The 25,262-nt window shown below is 38.0% G+C and overlaps 1 protein-coding gene and 1 pseudogene across 12 annotated transcripts in view; one reads left to right on the plus strand and one right to left on the minus strand.

Moving 5' to 3' along the window:
- Window positions 1–25,262, minus strand: part of PUS10 (pseudouridine synthase 10) — a 74,099-nt gene that overhangs the window by 48,279 nt on the left and 558 nt on the right. Inside the window, exons 1-6 of one of the 12 annotated variants that reach the window (XM_072768486.1) lie at window positions 24,801–25,179; window positions 24,463–24,698; window positions 23,992–24,281; window positions 20,519–20,659; window positions 17,356–17,619; window positions 16,532–16,618 (exon numbers count right to left, since the gene is read on the minus strand). In XM_072768486.1, coding sequence (XP_072624587.1) covers window positions 16,532–16,618; window positions 17,356–17,619; window positions 20,519–20,644 — 477 coding nt within the window. In that variant the 5' untranslated portion in view covers window positions 20,645–20,659; window positions 23,992–24,281; window positions 24,463–24,698; window positions 24,801–25,179. Of the gene's footprint in view, window positions 1–16,531; window positions 16,619–17,355; window positions 17,620–20,518; window positions 20,660–23,991; window positions 24,319–24,432; window positions 24,699–24,800; window positions 25,184–25,262 lie in introns of those variants that run through there. The other 11 variants (XM_072768482.1, XR_012003567.1, XM_072768489.1 and 8 more) reach the window with 11 other exon arrangements.
- Window positions 901–12,972, plus strand: LOC140600484 (annexin A2 pseudogene; annotated as a pseudogene).

A 25,262-nucleotide genomic window follows, 5' to 3' on the forward strand; every position in this document is an offset into this window, starting at 1 on the left:
GAGCTCAATGTGGGGCTCAATCCCAGAACTCCAGGACTATGACCCAAGGTGAGAGAAGATGCTTAACCAATTGAGCCACCCAGGTGCACCGAGAAATAATCTAGTTTAAAGTTAAGCAATAGTTTTAAGGTTTGATTATTTGGTGTCAGTGTGAAATAATTTTTTCTTGGCCTGAGTAAATGACTATTGTGGGATAAAGGCATAGATGATAATTTTTACACAGTATGGATATAGATGCTTTTATACATCTTAGATTTTTATGATTGGTAAAGTTAACATAGTGCACTTAGTATAAGATGTCGATAGATTTATTACCTTTATTTGGAGTTGTACCAATTTTTTGGTTCCTGAGACCAATGGATTATTACTTCTATCTGTTAAAAATCTGAAAACAGGGCACCTGGGTGGCTCAGTGGGTTAAGCATCTGACTTTGGCTCAGGTCATGATCTCAGGGTACTGGGATCGAGCCTGAATTGGGAATCCCTGCTCAGTGGGGAGTCTGCTTCTCTCTCTCCCTTTACCCCTCCCCCCATTTATGTGCTCACTCACTCTTGCTTCTCTCAAATAAGATCTTTAAAATAGAAAAAAAAGTTTGAAAAGCCATATTTTTTATACATGGAGGCATGAATTAATTCTTACATACTTTCTCAGTAAATAAGTTTTGAATTTCTACTATTAGATTCACAATCTAATGTTTTTATTAAACTATATTTACAATAGATGGACATCAAAATAATTTGTGAGTTAAGTGATAAAAGTAGGAAGGGTAGTAAATGTAGGGCTATGAGAGCCTTTTCTCATATGAATGATGGTTAAAATTTTTGAAGTGGCACTTATATTTGCCTCATGATGTTATGGCTAATATAGGGTAGGAATAACAATGTTAATTCCTTAGCATAATGGTAATGTTGGATCATGAAAATGATGATGTAACTACAAATAGTTCTCCAATTAGGCTAATTGTTGGGGGTAAGGCCAAATTGGTAAGGCTCACTAGAAGTCATCATGCTGCTATTAGTAGAAGGAGAAGTCTGTAATCCCCGAGCTAGAATTATAGTTCAGCTGGGAATTTGTTCATAGTTTAAATTTGCTAGGCAAAACAGTGCTGATAATGTAAAGCTGTGGGCAATTATTAGAGATGTAGCTCCTATATAACTTCATGGTATTTAGATAAGAATGGCTACGATTACTAGTGCTATGTGGCTGACAGAGGAATATGCAATGAGTAATTTTAAGTCTGTTTTCCATAGACAGATGGAGCTGGTTATAATTATTCCTCATAAGGATAATGTAAGAAAAGGATATGCATGTAATTTATTAGGGGGTTTAGTGTTGTAGCTTGTAATGTTCTGTAGCTGCCTAGTTCGAGTTGTATGGCTACACAAACTTTGGATCCAACAGCGAGGGGTTTCAAACATGCTTTTGGTAATCAGAGGTGTAGGCCATAGAGAAGTATTTCTACTATAAATGCTATTAGGCATGTTAGTCTTAAGAAAATATTATGTCAAGAACTAGCTTCAGTCCAGTATTGAATTATTAGAAAGTTCAGTGAACCTATAAGATTTTGGATAAAGATTAGGACAATGAGAAGTGGGACTGATCCTACTAGCATATAAAATGAAGTCCTGCATTTAATCATTCTGTTTGGTTTCCTTAGAGGGTAATAATGATTAAGGTTGGAACTAATGTTGCTACAAATAAAATATAAAAGATTAATTCTGTAGCAGTAAAAGTTGTCATTAAGAATATCTGTGGCATAAATAGTATTGTAATATATAGTTTTTAAGGAAGGTTAGTGATTCTTTCATCTAGTGATAGATGAAACTGACTGGTTATGGGTATTAGTGGAAGAAGTCATGTCATTAATGTTAATAAGGGCACTGACAGGGAGTCAGAAAATACGAGTGAAAAGTTAAGGCTGTTGTCATTAAGTTGATTTAGGAGGAATGAGCTAATAAAGCTGATTAGTAGGCTGTAAATCATAGTGTTAATTCAGATTATATTATTTAAATGTATTCCTTATGACTCAGCAATTCTATGTCTGCACGTGTAGAATACGGCTACAAGAATGCTTATGGTTTTACTGTTGGAAATAGCCAAAAACCAGAAATGAACTTAATATCCATTTATAACAGCATGAATAAATTGCAGTATTTTCATGCAGCTGAATACTGTATAGCAATGAAAATGAACAAATTATAGCTCCACATAGCAATAAAGATGAATCTCTCAAAAATGATATCAAATGAAAGAGGCCAGGCACAAAAGATTTATCATGTTATGATTCCATTATTATATAAAGTTCAAAATCAGGCCCATTTAAACTCTAGTTTTACGAGCAAAGACAATACTTACGTGAGAGGAGAAGACCAGAGTTAACCACTGATGAATATAAAAATAAAAACTTATTAAAAAGAAAAGAATATTTCTACTCTAGGATAGCTTTTTTTTTTTTTTTGGTAAGATTTTATTTATTTATCTGACAGAGAGAGTGAGCAGAAGCAGGCAGAGCAGCAGGCAGAGGGAGAGGGAGAAACAGGCTCCCCTCTGAGCAAGAGCCTGATGTGGGGCTTGATTCCAGGACCCTGGGATCACGACCTGAGCTGAAGGTAGACACTTAACCGACTGAGCCACTCAGGCACCCCTCTAAGGTAGATTTCAACTTCGAGGACTCATCATATAATCTGTGTTTACTATAAGCTCACTACTTAAACTATGAGAAATGAAAGACCAAACAAATGGGAATAAGACTTTACCTAAGATATCCAACATGTTAACCAATCGACAAACTATATCACAAGTTCAGGAAAAAAAGTCTATGTGCTAACAGAATATCATTTATCCAAACAAACACGCACTCTTATTCAGTACTCTATACCTGTAGTGAGTGATTAAAAGCTCTTCAGAAGATACTTGTAGTACATTTCAATCCTATTTGCAAAATAACTCAGGTTAATTACATCATGAATAAGAATGCTATCCAACAGAAGTGTCCTGAATACATGTCTGCATATTTAAAAATCTTTTGAAATACCAATTTACCACTCATGCCTGGTTACTGATTTACTTAATAGGGCTTGAGTCCACATGCCCACTTCCTTGATAAGGTGAGGATTTCTGAGATGCTTTCAGAAATGGGATGCAGGTCTCACTAAAATCACTATCTCATGGTTTCTAACGTGAATTTATGGTGATAATACCAAATGAATATCATATAATCATTACACATCATAACATTCTAGTTTCAAAGAAAACAAATCCTAGATGTGAACTGAATTCTGAAAAGAAACCATATTATGACTCTTAATAGAAGCATAAAAGAGCTACCTGTCTTGGCACCTTTGCATCTATTTCATTTTTTCATTTCCTTTTACATGCTTCATGACTACATTTAAATAAAATCCATTTTATTTTTTCCCCACCCAAGTTAGTTCCCCTGACATTATGTCTGCCCAAATACTCACAGTAACATTTTAACAATCACTTCAGAGACAGGCAGATCTCTGAAAAAACCATCAAGAGTTTCAATCATAGCAATACATCAACAGTTACATGAATAGCTTTTAAACTATGATATAATGAAAACAATATATGACTCTTTAATTTGCCATGTATATATTATATGTTTGTTTTAAAATTAAAAAAATTGACTTCTTCCTTCTGCTAGTGACTGCTCTGTAGAGACTGCCATACATCCAGCTGATCTCTAATAATTGTTAAACCAAAATATACAAGCAATAAAAAGGAAGTAGCACTGAGAAATGACACCCCAATGTCCAACTAAAGTCTTTTACATGAGTTTTATAAATAATCAGAGTATCCAAATTTGTTGAAAAATGTTTATAGCATTAAAAAATTGGATAACTATGCATGATAAAAATGACAAAGATTTCATTCATATGTGGAATTTAAGAAACAAAACAAAAAAGCAAAGGAAAAGAGAAAGAGAGATAGGTAAGTCAAGAAACAGACTCTGAACTCTAGAGAACAAATTGATGGAGGTGGATGGGGGAATGGGTAAAATAGACAATGGGGAATAAGGAGTGCACTTGTGATGAGCACTAGGTTTATGTATGGAATTGTTGAATCCCTGTATTTCACTTGAAACTAATACAACATTGTATGTTAACCATACTGGAACTAAAAAGAAAAAAAAATCAAGATTTTATTTATTTATTTGAAAGAGACAGAAAGAGAGCACAAGTGGGAGGGGACAGAGAGAGAGAGAGAGAGAGAAGCAGATCCCTCCTCCAACGCCATGAGCAATGAACCTGACCATGTGGGGCTTGATCCCAGGATTCCGGGATCATGACCTGAGTTGAAGGCAGACGCTTAACTGACTGAGCCACCCAGGTGCCCCTGGAATTAAAATTTTAAAATAATAATAATGGCAAGGAGAAAGACAGTTTTCTTAGAAAAAAATTTCTCAGATAAACATTTCCAAGTGGGCCTTGGATGGTATCTACTCTAGAAAAAGGATTCTATTAGTATTGATTCTGTGTTAATATCAGTGAAGAAAAACAGAGCAGATTTTATTTAAAAGGGAAGATTTGTAAAGATAACTTCCAATATTTTAAGCAACACAACCTATTTTTTTTTAAGATTTTATTTATTTATTCATGAGAGACCCAGAGAGAGAGGCAGAGACTTAGGCAGAGGGAGAAGCAGGCTTCCTGCGGGGAACCCAATGTGGGACTTGATCCCAAGACCCCAGGATCACGACCTGAGCTGAAGGCAGATGCTCAACCACTGAGTCACCCAGGCACCCAAAAAAACCGATTTAAAAAAAAAAAAAAAAGCAGGAACTGGGCAGCCCGGGTGGCTCAGTGGTTTGGCGCCTGCCTTCGGCCCAGGGCGTGATTCTGGAGACCCGGGATCGAGCCCCACGTCAGGTTCCCTGAACAGAGCCTGCTTCTCCCTCTGCCTGTGTTTCTGCCTCTCTCACTCTCTGTGTCTCTCATGAATAAATAAATAAAATATTTTTTAAAAAAGCAGGAACAGCTGTAGCACTACCATTAATCAACACTTTTTAACTGACCTACTCTAAAACTACTTCATTCATCTTTCTTTTATCTAAAAGGGAAAAAAAGAAAAGAAAAAAATAAAAGGGAAGAAAAGTAAGTACTGGCACTATTTTTTAAGAAAGAGGTTTCAGACAAGTCAATAATGAAGTTGGATGAGTCTGACTTCAGGGTGGCACCTTCCACCAGCCCCTCCTCTTGAACATTTGGACATATCTGTGACTTGGTTGAAAACCTTACTGTCACTCCCCTCCCCAATTATTAAGGGACTATAACATCATAACCCAGTACCTCACACCCAGGTGTACCAATCTTCCCAAGATCAAAGGAAAATCCTCACAAAAATTACTGGAAATTCCTCTATTTTAAGATATCTAGTGTAATAAAATATTTGATGCAAAACCTATTCTGCATCTACTCCAGTCATCTGATAAAAAAATCTGAGTATGAGTGTGGTAGGAAAGTCTTTAAAAATGTAATTTTAGGGACTCTTTTATTTTAAAGATTTTATTTATTTATATGAAAGAGAGAGCACAAGCAGGGAGAGGGGTAGGAGGGGAGGGAGAAGTAGACTCACTGCTGAGGGGTAGGGGGAAACTCTATCCTAGGACCCTGAGATCATGACCTGAACCCAAGACAGACGCTTAACTGACTGAGCCACCCAGACACTCCTATAATTTTATTTTTAAAGCCATATTTTTAGAGAATCACCAAATCAACTGGTGATTTATCCTCATTCTTGTTATAATATAAGTTCTGGTTCCACAAGATCAAAACCTAGGCTAAGTCTCTCCTGTAAATACAGCAACACAATAACTCACTTCTGAAATCTTATCAAATCACAACATAGTTAGTAGGATATAGCAATAAACAACAGCATAAACTTTAGAGTTGGACCGGCGAATTTTTAAATCCTAGGTCTGTTATTTATTAGCAATGTGACCCTGAGTTGCAATTTCATCCTGTATAATAGGGATAATAATAACACCAACTTCAAGGGGTTAGGATGATTAAATTATAAATATTACATATATAAAAATATATTTCAAATTATATAAAAATAATAATTTAGTAGGTTTGAATTACTAAGCCTAAAATATGGTGGTGATATCAGAAAGAAAAGAATAGTTGACATTACTTCTCTATGTAATAAGAGAAACCCAAATCTGAAATAGGCAGAGCCTAAATTAGAACTTCCCTTTTTCTGAAACTTAGTTTACTAGGCCACAAAGTCCTAAAATTAATGAGAAAAAAGTTTGATAAGGAACTCAATAGTTGGTAAGTAGCAATGTGATAATATATTGTATCTGATGGGGAAACTGAGTTTTAAAGAAAAATGATTTCCTTTATCTTCTATTCCTTATTTTATTTCTTATATCTTATATTTCTTATCATAAATTTTAAAGATGCAAAAGCGTAACAATTCACAAGGATGAGACTATCCAAATTAAAACAATAAACTTCAAAATTTTAAGGCTGCCTCGTGTTCTTACTGCACCCTGCTACCTCTCAACCATCCACCTGGGTTGATAAGTCACAGCAACCTATACTTAGCTAGGTCAAGCCAAGAAAAAAACAAAGCTAGGAAGTAAATATATGCATATTCATGTATTTAAACATATGTTTGAATATCCACCAACTGTTCCTAAATTCAATATTATGCTACTGTGGTAGGCTTTATTATTTTTTTTTAATTTTAGATTTTTATTTATTCATAAGGGACAGAGAGAGAGAGAGAGAGGTAGAGACACAGGCAGAGGGAGAAGCAGGCTCCACGCAGGGAGCCTGATGCAGGACTTGATCCCAGGACCCCGGGATCACAACCTGACCTAAAGGCAGACGCTCAACCACTGAGCCACCCAGGTGCCCTTGTGGTGGGCTTTATAATCAGTCTTATTCATAGTCCTGCTTCACCATGGCATCTCATTCCCAAGAACAGGTTCCATTCCTCTTTGTTGCATGCTGCAGTAACCTCAGGATTAGGTTTTTGTTTTATATGTTGGGCTCTCCTGTGCCTGCTTCCCTAATAATGGGTTATTAGGCTTCTTCAATACCTGCTGTGACTCCTTGACAGCTGGACAACTGATTCGCCCATCCTAACCAGGACTGGGGTTCTGTATAAAGTTTGATGAATTGCATGTTACTCTTCTTTTCTCTCTTGGAACACAGGTGCCAGCTATGTACTGAGTAATATAATAGAATCCTGAACATACTACCATGTCTAGTCTCATGTTCCTCCTGATGCAGCATCTTTGACTGGATTCATCATTCTGGTGATCCTTTGATCCTTGTTTATGTTGAGTGTATGGCTTAATAAATGTAATAGTTAAGAAAAGGCAATGCCCATAGAGCCAAGGCAATCGGGTAAATAAAAACACGTGAGAATATAAGGTGAAAAGATGGTATGGTCTAAAAACAAAAAAGAGCACAAATCAAGGAGGCACATCCAAATTCCAATATGCCACATTACATGAGCTTTGATTTTTCTCTTCTAAAAAGAAGGATGAGTGTTATGATGAGTGAAATAGTCCCAATCTGAGGCTGAAAAAGAAAATCATCTAAGCATATCTTCTTTCTAAACCACAGATATAGAGGATTCATTGAATGGTCAGAAATTAAAAGGGGATCACCTTAAACTCAAAGTTAAGAACTCCTGGATTCTTCATCAGAGATTCTGAATGGATTTACACTGAGGCTGGGGCATACTCAGAGCTCTGACAAATCACAGCCATATACATTATCATCATTTTTCAATGAGTACCATAAAAAGCTGGGAGCCCTGTTCTAGATCACCAAGGTCTCCTGCAGATCTATAATTCTGTGACTCTAATGATGCAGACCTTTATACACTGGTGTTGTGCTCACAGGGACATGCTTTGAGAGTTACTTTTTTATAAGGAAGATAGGTTTAAGTTGTTTCATGTCCTCTAAAACGTTTTTAAAATTGCAGCCAGTATATCCAAAACATAGCAAGGTTACAATCCCCCCACCCCATTCATGGAGAGTCCACTGAAAGATACTTAACAGCCAGAGACAGTGATCTCTATAATTTTGCCTGTTTTTCAGTGTCTCATTCAGCAACCTTACAAAAATATGTTCTGCGTGATTTAGTGGACCACACAGGAACTGAAGTAAGGTCTACACAACAAACCTAATGAAAACTAGGGCTACAAATTCTGAACACTTCTTAGTAATCTCAGAAAAAGTTTGTTGGCCAAAGTGAACCCTGAGGTGCTTTTAAAAGATAGGTGAGAAAGAACAAAAAGTGATTTAGGCAAGGTGCTTATACAAAATAAGAATCTGAGATGTCACTGAAAATGAACAAAAAGCTGAAAATACACATGCTAAATCAAAGTCTAGGTAACGAATGAGCCTGCATACACAATATGAACTTGGAAGTGTAGTCTCTGTACTTGAAGTCAAAGTGATTTCAACAAATCCAGTCTTTTAAATACCCATTTGTCAGAATTTTTTTTTGATGATTTAATTTATTTATTCATGAGAGACAGAGACAGAGAGAGAGTGAGAGGCACAGACATAGGAAGAGGGAGAAGCAGGCCCCATGCAGGAAGCTCAGGATGGGACTTGATCCCAGGACTCCGGGATCACGCCCTGAGCCAAAGGCAGATGCTCAACCGCTGAGCCACCCAGGCGTCCCCCTTTTGTCAGAATTCAAGAAAAACATTTGTAAATATAAACTGTTACCACAGAAATGGTACTGCTTTTATTTCTGGTTAGATTTCCAGGGCTACGTATAATTTATAGTACTTAGTGTAAAGCAGGAAGATACAATTATAAAAATGAAAGGGAAAAAGTTTTGATTTGACAAATAAAACTCCAACTATATCAAGTTGCATGTCAAGAAGTAGGTGTTTCACAAAACCAAAGTAACATTTAAGAGACACTATATCCATTTAAAGTCAATAAAGTGAGAAAACTGTTTCCACACACTACCAAAAAGTCAAACTGATAGTGCAATATTGCCCTCTACTGGACCATACTAGTAAAGATAAACCTAAAATAACAGTAGGACTAACAGTTTACTTTTATTGGGCTTTAACAGAATGTTTTTTTCCCATAAATGTTAGTTTAGCCTAATATTAGCATAAGTCTGGGTCATTCATTCTATAATAATTTTAGTGTGAAAAAAATAATAATTTTAGTGTGGCATTAATGTGGTATAGTTTAGAAGACTCAATTACGAATATAAGGTAACAAAGAATAACAAATAAAATAAATATTTTTCTTAAAACTATATAGTATCTTGGAGTTGAAAAAGCTGAACAAAGTCTCTAGTCTAATCAACTATATAGTGTATACATTCCTTCTACATATCTCTGCCAAATAGTCACCCAGCCTTGGCTTAAATATTCTGGTAATAGACAACACCATCCCTGAAAACAGTCTATCCTGTTCTGCATAGTTCCATAAAGCTGAAAATTACTTCCTCACCTAATTCCATCTCTGCAGCAGAAAACCCCTTAAATATTTAAGAAGAGCAAATTCATGGGGCACCTGGGTGGCTCAGACCATTAATCATCTGCCTTCAGCTCAGGTCATGATCTCTGGGATTGAGGTCCTGAGATTAAGCCCCACATCAGGCTCTGAGCTCAGCAGAGAGTCTGCTTCTCCCTCTGCCTCTCCCTTCACTTGTGCGCTCTCTCTCTCTCTCTCTCTTTTTTAAATAAATAAAACCTTAACACACACATTTATTATCTTACGGTGCTTTAGGTCAGAAGACCACCACGGGTCTCCCTGGGCTAACACCGAGGTGTCAACAGGGCTGCATTCCTTTCTGGAGAATCTAGGCTAGGAGAATACATTTCTTTGCCTTTCCTAGCTTCCATAGGCCACCCATATCCCTTAGTTCCTTTCCACTGTCTTCAAAACGAGCAACATTGCATCTGACCATTCTTTCATAATCACATCTTCCTCTGACCCTGACCTCAGCCAAGAAAGGTGCTTCTAAGGCCTCATATAATTGGGTTGAGCCCAGCAATCCGCTTTCAACACCTTTCTCCAAGTGAGTTTCAGATCTGCAGAGTACACTTGGAGAAACACTGTCCAGTTTGAAATCAGTTACTAAGCAGTTCCTTTCGGGTATGGCCAGCCAGGTCAACCCACCCAATTGTCTTTACATTCTGCTCATGTATCCTGCCACGTTCGGGAAGTTAACATAAGAAAGAAACCTGCTCAAAGGACTAGCTGAATTCCAGTCACATTGGTGCTACCATATTTCCCTGCTCTACCAGTCCTGCTAATCTTTAAAAGGAAGAAATGATGCAGACAGAACTTGTTCTTTTTTTTTTAAGATTTATTTATTCATGAGAGACCCAGAGACAGAGACAGAGACAGAGAGAGAGAGAGAGAGAGAGAGAGAGGCAGAGACACAAGCAGAGGGAGAAGCAGGCTCCATGCAGGGAGCCTGATGTGGGACTCCATCCCAGGTCTCCAGGATCACGCCCTGGGCTGAAGGCTGCACTAAACCGCTGAGCCACCCAGGGATCCCCATAACTTGTTCTTAATGAGTCTGCTCAGTGTGTTGACCAAGTGCTCCTTATCCTCAATATCTTGCCAAGGTTTTAGAGTCAAGCTCACCAGCTGGTAGTTAACAAAACCACCTGTAGAAAATGGAACTGCCTTCTGTCTCCAGTTTCCGCTACCTTTTAAAGCTCTCAAAGATCATGAACAACTGCAAGTTCTTTCTGAATCCATCCTGGAATGTCATTTATCTAGTCCCAAATACCTGAATCCATTTAGAGAAGCTTCACCACGTGGAACTTTCAGTCTCCCTCACCAATCAATGATCATTCTACCCATTCAGGTTGAAGATCATTCTCCTTGACAAAAAGGATAGAAGCAGAGATCCCTGGATGGCTCAGGGGTTGAGTGTCTGCCTTCCACCCAGGGCATGATCCTGGAGTTTCAAGATTGAGTCCCAGATAGGGTTCCCTGCATGGAGCCTGTTTCTCTCTCTGCCTGTGTCTCTGTCTCTGCCTGTGTCTCGGTCTCTGCCTCTGTCTCTCTCTCATGAATAAATAAAATCTTAAAAAAAAAAAAAAAAAAGGATAGAAGCCAAAGTAAGACTTCAGAAGTTTCATTTTCCCTGTATTATCCATCAGTAGTACCAATTCCAAATACATCCCCTTTTTTGTTTCTTGCTGTAATCATAACTTAAAGCACCCCCAACTCTTCCTTAGCAATTCTTACAAGGCTCTACTCATTCAAGATTTGATTTTCCAGTTGCTATTACAGAACTAAGCCTCCTTCTTACATTTGCATTGCTCTGACTTTATTTTTTCTGTATCTTTTTTGGAAACTGATTTCAATTTGGCAAAAAAAAAATTACAATCGGAGCTGGATGATACACATACACAGGGACTCACTAGGCTAGTCTTACTACTTTTTATATTTTCCAAAATAAAAAGTCAAGTAAATACATATAAATACAAATGTTTATATAAACACAGAGAGAGATGCCTCAATTTCTTCTTCATAGGGATGTATTTTTATCCTTAAACTTTCTTCTGTTGGTTGGGATAATTTGGGTTTGTTTATTTTAAAGATTTTATTTATTTTTGAGAGAGCACAAGCAGGTGAGGGGCAGAGGGAGAAGCAGACCTGTTCAGCAGGGACCTCAACATGGGGCTTGATCCCAGGACCTTGGGATCATGACCTGAGCCAAAGGCAGATGCTTAACCACCTGAGCCACCCAGGCAACACAGGGATAATTTGGCTTTAATTAAAGTCTGAATTACACTTTTTCTGAACCTCACAAACCTTTTAATTTACCTTCCAGCCCAGATTCCTCTGCCATTTTTCTCTAACTGCCTTTTCTTTGCATCGTTTGACACCTATCAAAGTAAAGGCTAAAGGCTCCAAAACTGGGGGCACTTGTAGCTCTTGGCGCCCAGCCCAGCTTCTTTCAAAATGTTTTACTGTTCATGAAATTCTCTGCAAGCTCAGCTTGGAGGGTGATCATTCCATGCCCCCAAATGCATACAGGTGGATGAAAGCATACACCAATTTTGATGCTGAGCATGATGCTCTGGCACTGAAAAGGCCATCAGGACCAAAGATGTGGATGAGGTCACCATTGTCAACATTTTGAGCACCCACAGCAATGAAGAGAGACAGGATACTGCCTTTACTTACCAAAGAAGGATCAAAAAGGAACTTGCATCAGCCCTGAAGTCAGCCTTGTCCAGCCACCTGAGGACTGTGATTTGGGGCCTATTGAAAACACCTGCTCACTATGATGCTTCAGAGTTGAAAACCTCCATGAAAGGGCTGGGGACTGATGAGGACTCACTCTTTGAGATCATGTGCTCAAGGACCAACCAAAATCTTCAGGAAATTAACAGAGTCCTCAAGGAAATGTACAAGACTTATCTGTAGGACATGATTTCTAACACATCTAGTGACTTCCACAAGCTGATGGTTGCCCTTGCTAATGGTAGAAGAGCAGAGGATGACTCTGGCATTGATTATGAACTGACTGACCAAGACTCCTGGGATCTCTATAATACTGGAGCGAAGAGGAAAGGAACTGATGTGCCCAAGTGGATCAGCATCACAACTGTGCCGAGTGTGTGTCACCTCCAGAAAGTAGTTGAAAGGTACAAGAGCTACAGCCCTTATGACACATTGAAGAGTATCAAGAAGGAGGTCAAAGGAGCCCTGGAAAATGCTTTCCTCAACCAGTTCCAGTACATTCAGAACAAGGTGCTCTATTTTGCTGACTGACTATATGACTCCAAGAAAGATAAGGGGACTCTCGATAAAATCCTAAATCATGATCTATCATGATCTTCTGCAGTGAAGTGGCCTTGTTGAAATTCAGGTCTGAATTCAGAGAAAGTACAGAAAGTCCCCATACGACTACATCCAGCAAGACATGAGGGCGACTGCGAGAAAGCACTGCTGTCCCTGTGTGGTGGGAATGATTGAGGCCTATGAAGGCATGAGCATCCAGGAATGGTGTTCCTTGTTTCCAGCTAACAGTTCTAGAAAATATCTTGTAACTAACAGACCCCTTGTACCTATTCCTGTAAGGATGACATTAGCATTGCCCCACCCCATCCTTATTTTGGTTGCCTAAGCAATGCCTGCCTCTCATGTCTAGTCTCTCCTTTTAGCCAAAGAAATGAACATACCAAAGAATTGGAAGTGGATGTGAAACACTTTGTCTCTTGTATATTGTGTCATAAACAGATGAATAGGGATCCCTGGGTGGCTCAGCGGTTTGGCGCCTGCATTCGGCCCAGGGCGTGATCCTGGGGACCCGGGATGGAGTCCCACATCGGGCTGCCTGCCTGGAGCCTGCTTCTCCCTCTGCCTGTGTCTCTGCCTCTCTCTCTCTCTCTGTGCATCTGTCATGAATAAATAAATAAAATCTTTAAAAAAAATAAAATAAAATAAACATGAATAAACGGAATTTTTACTCTAAAAAAAGTGTAGGATATATTCTAATTATGCCTGTTTCTCTCTTCCTATTAGGAACATAAATTTTAAAAAGTTATCAGATTATTATTAGATGAGATTATTTCTGCCATTATCCTTTAGGACAGCAGTTCTCAAAGTGTGCTCCTTTATTATAGAAGTACCAATATCACCCATGAGCTTGTTAGACATACAAATTCATGGGTCCCACCGACCTACTGTACCAGAATCTCTAAGGAAGGGGCCTGGGAAACTCTCCAAATGAATCCTATGCATATTAGAGTGTGAGAACCATTATTTTAGAAGACACTATTCCAATTCAAAAGCTGTCAATGTGCTTTTAACCAATGCGATTTCCATCAAGTGCCTAGATAATGGGAGTCCCTCATACTACTGTAAACACTAAACTTTATGATTATCTTATATCTGCAACTCATCACCTTTTCCCTTGGCTAAAGGTCATACAACACATTACCATTTCTGTATCTATCCCATTTTTCTCTTTTTTATTCTCTTCTAGATGGTGTTCAGCATCCTTTCACTCACAGGATCTCAGATCTCAGTGCAGGTATATAATTTCTTGCCATATCATACTATTCTCTCTCTCCTTTTATCAAATCTGACTCTAATTAAAAAGACATCCTTCCACTGTTACATTCAAGTGGGGAGCCGAAATCAAGAAAGTCATCAAGATGGTCATGATAAATCTCTATTTTTTTTTAAGATTTTATTTATTTATTCATGAGACACACACACACACACACACACACACTCACACAGAGAGAGAGAGAGAGAGAGAGAGAGAGAGAGAGAGGCACAGAGACACAGACAGAGGAGAAGCAGGCTCCATGCAGAAAGCCCGATGAGGGACTCGATCCCGGGACTCCAGGATCACGCCCTGGACTGAAGGCAGGCGCCAAACCGCTGAGCCACCCAGGGATCCCCGATAAATCTCTATTTTATCATTCAAATTTTGTATACTGTTATAAAGACTTTGGAGCCTCTAAGTATTACACCTACCTAGATTGCATAATGTTGTCTTTTCTGAGTCTCCATTTATTCTGCTATGTCTTACTTGATGTCTAACAGGGATATATCAGTTAATCTGCTTGTTTGTCTCCTCTCTAGCAGTATTCAATCTAAAATTGTCCTAACCAGATCAGACAGTTCCTAGGAAAATACACACAGATGCATTGTACAAAATATAATAATGAAAAAAAATCACAAAGTGAGCCATAAACACAATTTGCTAAAGAAATCTGGGTTCCAGGGGCACCTGGGTGGCTCAGTGGTTGAGTGTCTGCCTTCAGCTCAGGTCATGATCCCGGGGTCCTGGGATCAAGTTCCACATCGGGCTTCCTGCAGGGAGCCTGCTTCTCCCTCTGCCTATGTCTCTGCCTCTCTGTGTCTGTCATGAATAAATAAATAAAATCTTTAAAAAAATATATATATATATATAAAGTCTAAAAGGAAGAGTTTGGTGGTAAGATATATAACCACACTTAGAAAATATGCTTATTTCTATTTTTGTTACTCAAACACTGCAACTTTTAATGAGTCACAGCTTTCAGAAGTCTGTTTCTTGCTACCAAAATTGGATCCTGAAAATGACCTATTCATGAGAAATGCTTTGATGACTGACTAGGAAATGACTTCATGTGTTTATAAACCTCTGTACATCATCATCATCCCCTTTATTTGTTCAGTCATCTTGTTATTGACAGAGGTACTACTTAAAATTTTTCTACTCTTTTTCACTTCCCAGCTCTTCACTTTCATTCATCCAGCTTCATCAGGTCTTAAGTCAATCTTCAGCTTTTTGGAGGCTAAAAAACCTATTATTTGCTCCAACATATTTTGCTCACCCAAAGAAAGTGATGGTATGAGATATAATGTTCTTTTTTTTTTTTTAAGATTTATTTATTTATGATAGACAGAGAGAGAGAGAGAGAGAGGCAGAGACACAGGAGGAGAGAGAAGCAGGCTCCATGCCAGGAGCCCGACACGGGATTCAATCCCGGGACTCCGGGATTGCGCCCTGGGCCAAAGGCAGGCGCTAAACCACTGAGCCACCCAGGGATCCCCGGTATGAGATATAATGTTCTGATAAGTCTTCAGATTCTTAGGGAAAAGACACCTTACATATATAAATGGATATATTTAGAACTCATTGTTGTAATTTGAAATTAGAAAGGTCATTTTCCCTGTAAGATAATTTTACATTTTCATGTCATTTTCGACGCACAAGAATGTCATAGTAATGACTACTATTATTTTTATCACTTAACAAAGGAAAAAAGTTAAAATAAACATGAGGCTACTTCTCTCCCTTTTCCTGTTGACTAAAAGAGGTACCCCCTTTCTATATTTTACTCCAGAAAATAAGTAGGTTCGGCATTACTGAAATAACCCTACCCCCAGACCATTATAACATGCATGTATCCACCCCAAAACATCTCTGAAGTTCTCCTCAAATCTCTTTCTCTAACCAACATGCCTCATCCAGATCTAAAGCTTAATGAATATATACTATAGAATGAGGACCTAAAAGAAAAAAAAAAAAAAAAGACAATCCTTTCAATGGCATAAGGAACACTGTTTTCTTTACTAAGTCTTCAAAAAGTGACTTAAACCAGTCACTTTACATGGTGAAAACAAGAGAAATTCTCTGAAATCTCTACCTTTCAATTCCTTTAGAAGACTCCTGGCCTTTGGGTTGTTTTTCATGCTCAAAGGCACTATGCTTTTATTTAACTTCTACAGAAGACTGACCATGTGATATTGTCAGTCCTGCTGATATAATATTAAAAACTAAAACTAAAACAAAAACACACAGACAAAAAAACCCACCAGTCCTATGATAAACTAACTTAATAATTCCTTTTCTCATCCATTCATTCAACATTATTAAGCAGCTATAATGCCATGCTTTCAATCATCAATCATTCAATAAGTACACAAAAAATGAAAAATATAATATGATAAGGAGTATTTTTACATCTCCATTTTTCTAAGATATTTCTAGTATGCATTTCACATATAGTTTCATGCATTTAAATGGTCTTACCTCTCTTACAGATAGCTGTGGTGGGAAGGAGACTGAAAATACCAAGTTGGTAAACTCAAACCCAGAGGCCTCAACTTTTTGGCACACCTAAAAAAGTATTACATAAAAGCATTTTTTAATTACATAAGACAGTATTATATAAATTCTCAGGAATTGCTGAAAATTTTACACTAATCTTCATAACATGAGTTTTTGGTCCAGGAGATCCACTACACTTTTAAACTTTCACCTTTGAGAATTCTCATAAACATCCCAAAATCAAATATTTGCTAACTATGATCCAGAAGACTGTTATCACGAGATGCCAACACAGCCAAGACTCACTTGCAGAACAATCTGTTGAATGTCAAAAGTTTTCTATTAGATCACCTCATAATTTAAAAAATATTTTTAACAAAATAAAGCCAAATTTAGCATTCCTGTCAGCTAGAAACAAAAGGCAATCCCACATTCAATCATGTACCTTCCACAAGACTGTAACACTTGTCTTTTCAAGACACTAAGTATGACCAAGAGCTTTTCTCTAACTCCTTAGCTATGTTAAACAGCAGAGGGAAAAACCATTATATTGTTCTTCAGTTGAGTAGCGCTCATGACTGAAATACATGGACACCTACTACATTAATTTTCAGTTTTCTTGTTAATAAAGAAGCAATTTGAGAATAGTAGGCCTGTTGTTTTTTTTTGAATTAAGAAATGTTTTAATGATGCATTGGTGTAAAGCATGTTGAAATGAATAGTATTGTTACTTTAGATTCAAGACTTCTAAGCTTTAAGACTAAAAATTTTACATAATTGCACATATAATGAAAAAGATTATTTACCTTTTTAATGAATTCTTTTTCACAAAATTCTTGAAGAATTCCTAGACATACATTGCACACATTTAAATTTGAATTCTTGGAAGCAATGTGACCATCTTCAATATTGGAGACCTTTGCCTCTCCATTCTGACTCAGATTATCAATCCTATCAATCCCATCTTCTAGTTCTTGTAGTCGAATTTTCTTGGGAGGTGGGTTTGGAACTTCCAAAATTAATTCATCTTTTTCAGTTTCCAGAAATTTCTGTAGTTCATTGAGCAACTCCTGGAAAGTTAATTTGAAAAAAGTAATAACCCTTTGACAATGCCCTAAAGGTTAAGATGAAAACAGAAGTGAAATTATGATATAGTGCAGATTTATACAATGTTGATTTTTAGCAATTTTGGAGCAATTGATAAATTTTATTAGCCAGCACTGGCTTTCTGGGTAATTCAAAAGAGAATTACCTAACTCCTACATGTGTGAATATTTTTCCAAAAGAGTTTTATATCTTAGTGAAGCTAAAGTCCTGAAAGCGAGGCAGAAGGTGCCATTAACAAATCTGTTACATGCATTACTCTATTTACTCTGCTTGAGTTTATTGCACTTTGCAGATATTGCATCTTTAGAAATGACAGGTTTGTGTATCAAACAAGTATCAAACAAGTCTATCATCACCATTTTTCCAACAGCATTTCTGTCTCTGTGTCACATTTTAGTAATTCTCGCAATATTTCAAATGTTTTCATTATTATACTTGTGATAGTAATCTGTGATCAAGGATCATGACTTGCTGAAAGCTCAGATAATGGCATTTTTTAGCAATAAGTTATTTTTTAATTAAGTATGTACATTTTTTAAACATAATTCTATTACACAATAGACTATAGTATATTATAAACATAAGTTTCATATGCACTGGGAAACCAAAAAATTAGTTTGACTCACTTCATTGTGATAATCACTTTATTACAGTGGTCTGGAACCAAACCCACAATATCTCTGAAGTATGCCTGTAATTTGGTTTGTGAAGGTCATTCACTTGCTAATTTTAGTAAACAAACAAAACAAAACAAAAACAATCAAAAAAACCTCCTTCAAAAAAAAAAAAAAAAAAACCTCCTTCAATTCTATTTATTAACAAATAGAAATACAAACTGAATTTCCACCCTTGCTAGGTTGCTTAATAATTTCACAATCACAAAACATTGTACATTTATTCAACATGAAATCTGAAAAATTAGAGATTATACATCTATTAAGTAAATGTAATTTCAAGACAAGTTACTAAACAAAGGTAAACAGATGTCAGTAATGCTGAAATTTGGCACCATTAATTTCCAAAACCATTTATATGCATTAATTGGAAGAAGCCCTTTGCTACATTCTGGTTTGCCCCATTTCTGTTACCGTTTGTACTAAAATGTTAAAAGTTGAATTCTTTTGAAACCATTCTCATATTTCAGAGATTCTACCCATCTAAATACTCAGAGAACTTATTCTCTGTTTTATCTAAATTATACAGATTTTATTATTCAGTTGTTGAATAGATATCCTTCTGGAATTTACTCAGATTACAATTTACTGACTCTAAAGAAAAAAATCTTTCACTCGAACAAATTTAATTCATTTTATTAGGATAGTAGCTCTATTTCATCTTTAACAGAAATACTAATATATACATACACATATAGGTATATTTGACCCACACAAATATATTTATTACCTAAGTTCTATAATGGCAGTATAACATAGTACATGTATATGTATGTGTACATACAGTTATAGGACTACAAAAGATGAAAATTTAAGTACATTTACAAGAAAAAAATTGTCTTCAAATATTTTCATGTTTATTTACATAAAATGATACAAATAAATGCTGGTAACACTAAGTCTCTTTATATAATATTTAAAATCTTAAAACATATTTTAAATATTAAAACAAATGCATAGAATAATATAATGTGTCTGCAAAATGTCTAAGGAGAGTTATACAAAACCAGTCTTATTACTTCATAGTCATAATGTGTATAAATGAATATACACATATATATTAATCGTCATAGCATATGTACCATTTTCAAAGTGTTTTCACATACTTTATTAGATATTGTCCCTTAAAATCTTGTGAGGTGGATGTTATCATCATTCCCATTTAGAGAGGAGAAAACTGAAGCTGGAACTGGGATTCAAATCCATGTCTTCTAGCTCCAAATTCTAGGCTTTGGATTCAGACAGTTCATATCCTAGCTTGCTCACTTAATAGCTGTGTAACTTTGGGCAGGTTGTTTAACCTCTCTGTGCCTCAGTTTCTTCATCTGAAAATAGAGACAATCATAGTATGTACTTACCTAATAGGTTATTATTAGGATTAGATGAGAGCTTGACATATAATGTTATATGAACACTAGATATTATTTCCAAAATAATAGAAACTAATACATAGGGAAAATGATGGTTATTGCTAACTCCTGAGCAATTTTTAAAAATTGTAAGAAACTGAGTGTACGTGTGTGTGCACATACTATTTATATAGGTATATATATTTACTTATGTATAATTACTGCTTCTAAAAAGAATGTCACTATAGGAATATGTTATATATTTTTTGTGAAAGTATTCTGTTAAATAGTCAAAGCTCTCTGTATATTGCCATAAATGTCAAAGAACCCTCTATATTATTTTTTCTATTATTAATAACAGTAAATAATGATTATGATAAGCATTTACTTTTGGAGGGTTGCAAATACCTATTTGTAAGTACAAATGGTAATAATACAGAAAAGAAAAAGAAAAAAGGCAGCCAAATCCACAATGCTTCCACTTAATAAAAGATCTCAGGACTGTCCTCCTCTTCCTGTCACATCTTATTAACAACTGGCTAGAAGTACTATTTTGTGATTATCTGTGTACTCTTTAGGAGAGGTATATACAAACATTAAATACACTCGGGATTTACACCACAAAGATCCCACTACATTAAATGTTAGATATAATCACTTAAGAAGGAGCTTACAGTTTTACGGTACTAAAAGGAAATTCCAAATTTACCATTATCAGTAATTATTTTATTATAGTTTTTAAAAGTTTAATGATGAGTTATGGATAGATACTTGCCCTCAAATGTACAGGTATTCATTTTAGAATACAGAAACTTTCTTTAGAAACAAAATGAAAATACCTTGTAGGGAAGTTTGTAAGGTGCATGAAAATCCACACCACAGAATCTGAAAATACATCTTGGACAGGTACCAGTACTGAGCAACAACTGGGCCACATGCTTGTTTTCCTCAGTCAGTGGAAACATACTGAATAATAATAACTAGAAAGAAAAAAAAGTAAAAGTAATGAACATCTTTTGTGTTTTACTTTCACAAATATGTCACTTTTATGGATTAAAAACTAATTTTATTTGAAAACATTATTTCGTACCCTCCAATAATATCCCTTTCGCTATATCTATATTGAAACATAAACTTGAAAGACATTTACTAGATGGGTCAGGTAAAAGTTTCTAATTATCAAGGAATTCAGTTCACCATTCTGGATTATGATAAAGTATATCAATATAACTAAAATCAATTAAAATAATCAAGAATGATTATCTCTGAGAATAATAAAAACAAAGAATACAGAGTGAAGGTTTGTTATTTTGCACCATTCAGTGTTGAGAACACAATTGAGTAGTAAATTCAATAAACTTTTCCTATTAGAAATTAAAAATGAGTTTGCTAGGAAAAAATAATCAGTCCATCTATATTTTTTAATGGTCTCAATGATACTTAAGCAGGCAAGTATTCACTTATTTAATTTTTTTTTAAGATTTCATTTATTCATTTGACAGAGAGAGAGCGCAAGCAAAGGGACTGATAGGGAGATGGAGAGGGAGAGACAGACTCCCTGCTTAGAAGGGAACCCGATATGGGGCTCAATCCCAGGACCCAGGGATTATAACCTGACTGAAGGCAGCTGCTTAACCGACTGAGCCCCCCAGGCCCCCCAATAGTCAAGTATTTAAAACAAATTGATCAGTAGAAATAAAATCATCTATTATACTTTGATGAGATAACTAAATGACAACCAACTATTAGCAAAATGAGAAAAATCTGCTCCTTTCATGCACAAGTAAAACCTCCCCCCACCAAAAACCCCCACAAATTACATGCAAAATAATTTAGAGTAATTATCATCTAAAACAAGTTGTTAGTTTTTGCAACTTGAATAAACATCCTTAGAAACAAAAACTAGAGAAGGGGGTAAAATCCAATATAACTCTCTTGTTGCCAGGAAGGAGGTATACTAAAATCAAATTACCTAATCATTCTGTTTTACAAAAATAGGTCTGATTAATGAATCAGCTCACATTACTTTAAAATGAGGAGCTAGCAATATTTTATAAAATAATGATTGTGGTATGGTATAACTATGGTCATACAGATAAAAACAGTGGCGCTTTTTAATTTGTGCAGTTTCATAATTCGAACAAACTTGCTTAAAATTTGTGGGACGGTGAAGCTCTTACCAACCTCTTACAGTGAAGATGTAGTTTGTCTTTTCCAACCCTTTAAAATCCACTACTTTAAGTTTCTAAATATTTGTGGCCACTTATCAGGAGTCTATCCTTGACCCAAAATAATGAGGAAGGCAGGTATATACTTCTACAGAACCCTTCACCATAAAAATCAGTTTAGCAGCCAGGACTACAAAAAACAGGTTGCCTCTGACCGAGTTCCAATTCAGGTAAACATAGAGTGGGAGCTAGCAGACAGGAAGAGAAGAACATCTGACTTTGCCTGGATATGCCAGTGAGAACTTTGAGACACCAGGATTAAGCTTTGATTTAGGGCTGCCTACTTAAAGTTGGGCTCAAGGGCATTCTCACAAAAGGACACAAAGTTTGTGGAGAACATCTTTTACAAAGTAGCTGTATGTGGTCATCATTATATGCAAGTGATTTGGATTCCTTCTGCCAGGCCATTTAATCTGCTAGTTTTTTGTTTTGTTTTTTTTATTCATAAGAGACACAGAGAGAGAGGCAGAGACACAGGCATAGGGAGAAGCAGGCGAGGGAGCCCTATGTGGGACTCGATCCCGGGTCTCCTAGATCAGGCCCTGGGCCAAAGGCAGACGCTCAACCGCTGAGCCACCCAGGCTGCCCCTAATCTGCTGGTTTGATTGGAACTCAGTGAGGGACTGATTATCAGCATTTAAAGTACATCCTTGACTACAATCCCCTCTGGGAGAAACTATTTCTGTCTCACTCTATTTTTTTTTCTCCATCTTTCCATGACTTAAGACCAAAGATATCATTTAATCCAGAATTAATCTGTAACTCAGAAAGAGAAACAAACCTTCCTCCCTGATAAATAAGTGCATGAGTAAGTTTTTAAAAAGAACACTTTGAGGGGCAGCCTTGGAGGCTCAGCGGTTTAGCGCCTGCCTTCAGCCCAGGCCGTGATCCTGGAGTCCTGGGATCGAGTCCCACGTCCGGCTCCCTGCATGGAGCCTGCTTCTCCCTCTGCCTGTTTCTCTGCCTCTCTCTCTGTGTGTCTCTAATGAATAAATAAAAATCTTTAAGAAAATAAATAAAAATAAAAAGAACACTTTGTCTCAAAGATTTCCCTGGGGGGCTGAAGATAAATACTATTATTGAAACGGATGCTTCCTAACGATAACACGGTTCCATTTGGGACAATATGGATGGACGGAACAGGTTGTTACACTATGTGAAGTAAGTCAAATTGAGAAAGACAAATACCATGTGATGTCACCCCTAAGTGGAATCCAATAAACAAAACACACACACAAATGAATAAACAAACAAAACGGATCTCTATAAATACAAAGCACAAACTGATGGTTGCCAAAGGGAAGAGGAGTGAGGAACACAGGCTTCCAAAGGTGGAGTAAGTCATCAGGATAAAAGGCAATGATTTGTGATAGGTTGCAGGGCGGTGTCGGAAGTTGGCTACACTTGGCGTGAGCACAGGATTTCCTACAGAGAGATTGAATCACTATGTTTTACACCTGAAACTCGTGTAACATTGTGGGTCAACTATACTTAAATTTAAAAACAAAAAATTCAATTGGGGAGGGAAAAAAAAAAGGATACTTTCTTTCCTTTGGTTCAAAGACTGTTTATTTCTCCGAGGGGTATACTCTTGGTATGAAGGCTATCACTGCAAAGGCAATAAATGACACATTACAACCTCTTGGCTCTGAGATGTTCCCAACACTGCGGAGAATTCGGAAACCTCTTGGCCTGAGTAATCGTAAGAGGAATGAATGAATGAATGAATGAATGAATGAATGAATGAATGACACAAGACTAAACCCAGTCTTCGGTGTGCATGTGTCGGTGATGGGTCTTCCGAACCCTCCCGCTCTTTTTCACTTTGCAGCAATCTAGCGACTTCTCAAACAAGTTGACAGTAAAAGCAAGAAATGCGGGATCCCCAGGTGGCTCAGAGGTTCAGCGCCTGCCTCGGGCTCAGGGCGTGACCCTGGACGACCCGGGATCCAGTCCCACGTCGGGCTCCCTGCATGGAGCCTGCTTCTCCCTCTGCCTGTGTCTCTGCCTCTCTCTGTGTGTCTCCCATGAATAAAAAATATTTTTTAAAAAAATCTAAAAGGAGGAAATGCGCTCTGCCTTACACTCGGTGGTTTCCTCTTGATGCGCGGCCTTGCAAGAATTCCTTAGGTCCTCAGAAATCAGCCGTCCCCTACGAGGTGTCCCAGCTTTGAAAGCAAAGCCCTAAGAGCTCTAAGGTGGGTCACTGCCGGCTGCCTTCGTTCCGGTTTTGTTCGTTTTGTTTTGTTTTTGCTTCTCCTCTACGTGCTTCTTTACATAAACCATGGGAACTCAGTCATTGCAACAGGACCTCCTCCCACCTGCCAGGATCCTGAACCGGGGTCTGAGTCAGTTCTCCACGGGCCAGCGATGCCTGGAGGAGACGGCGGACTTTCTTTTCACCTCTTGGACTTAAACAGAAGCCATTCATTACAGATGGGGAAGGAGCAGGGCGTGTGAAAACACACACACACACACACACACACACACACACACACACAATATGGCCAAACTGGGTCTCGCACCCCGGGATCTTCCAACGCTCATTTCCATACCGAAGCGTGTGTGTGGTTCGTCTCCCGGCGGCGGCGGAGGACGTGCACTTTTCGAAGGAGACGCTCACAACTTCATCGCGCTACCGTCGCTCTCCGCTGCAAAATCCACTCTAGACGCGTGGAAATGCATCCAGAGCCTAACCTCCAGTCTCTCCTCCGGCCAGGCGAGCCCTTCCCCGGCTGCGGTCGGGTCCGAGGAACTTCCCGCTCGCCCCTTCCTGCTAACGAGGCCGCTCCTGGAGGAAGGACGCCACCCGGTCCATCCACACCTCTGCAGCGCCCCGTCCGAGCCCGCGCCCCCCGGCCCCCGCCCCGCCCCCCAGACCTTCCTGCCTCACCTTCTCTCGCGACGCGGGAGCCTGGGCTTTAACCCCTTCCGGTCCCCCAGAGGGAACGGGGGAAGACTAAAGACAACGCACCTACTGCGTGACGCAATTCTGTTCCCCGAGGAAACGAGAGCTTTGGAACGAAAGTACCAGGCCCTCTCGCAAAGGGCTGAGCGAGTGAACTCTCGCCTCTTCTTGTTTGTGGGGAAACCAGAAAAGCTGCCTGGCCCGCCGCCACAACCCCTTGCCCCCACTGCCAACCCCGCGGGCGGTAGAAGTGCGGGGGACAGAACTCGCAGCGTCCCAGAGAAGCCTCCATAGGACTCCGATGTCTAGGGCGTTGTAGCCGCTGCCAGAAATATCGATGAGCGCCTACCTTCAGGTTTACAATGGACATAATTGCAAATTAAAAGAGAGAGAGTCCCACCCCCCACCCCCCCACCCCCCCACCCCCGGTGGATTAGCAGCAGCGAC

The sequence above is a fragment of the Canis lupus genome, chromosome 11, assembly GCF_048164855.1.
Source record: "Canis lupus baileyi chromosome 11, mCanLup2.hap1, whole genome shotgun sequence".
Lineage (NCBI taxonomy): Eukaryota > Metazoa > Chordata > Mammalia > Carnivora > Canidae > Canis > Canis lupus.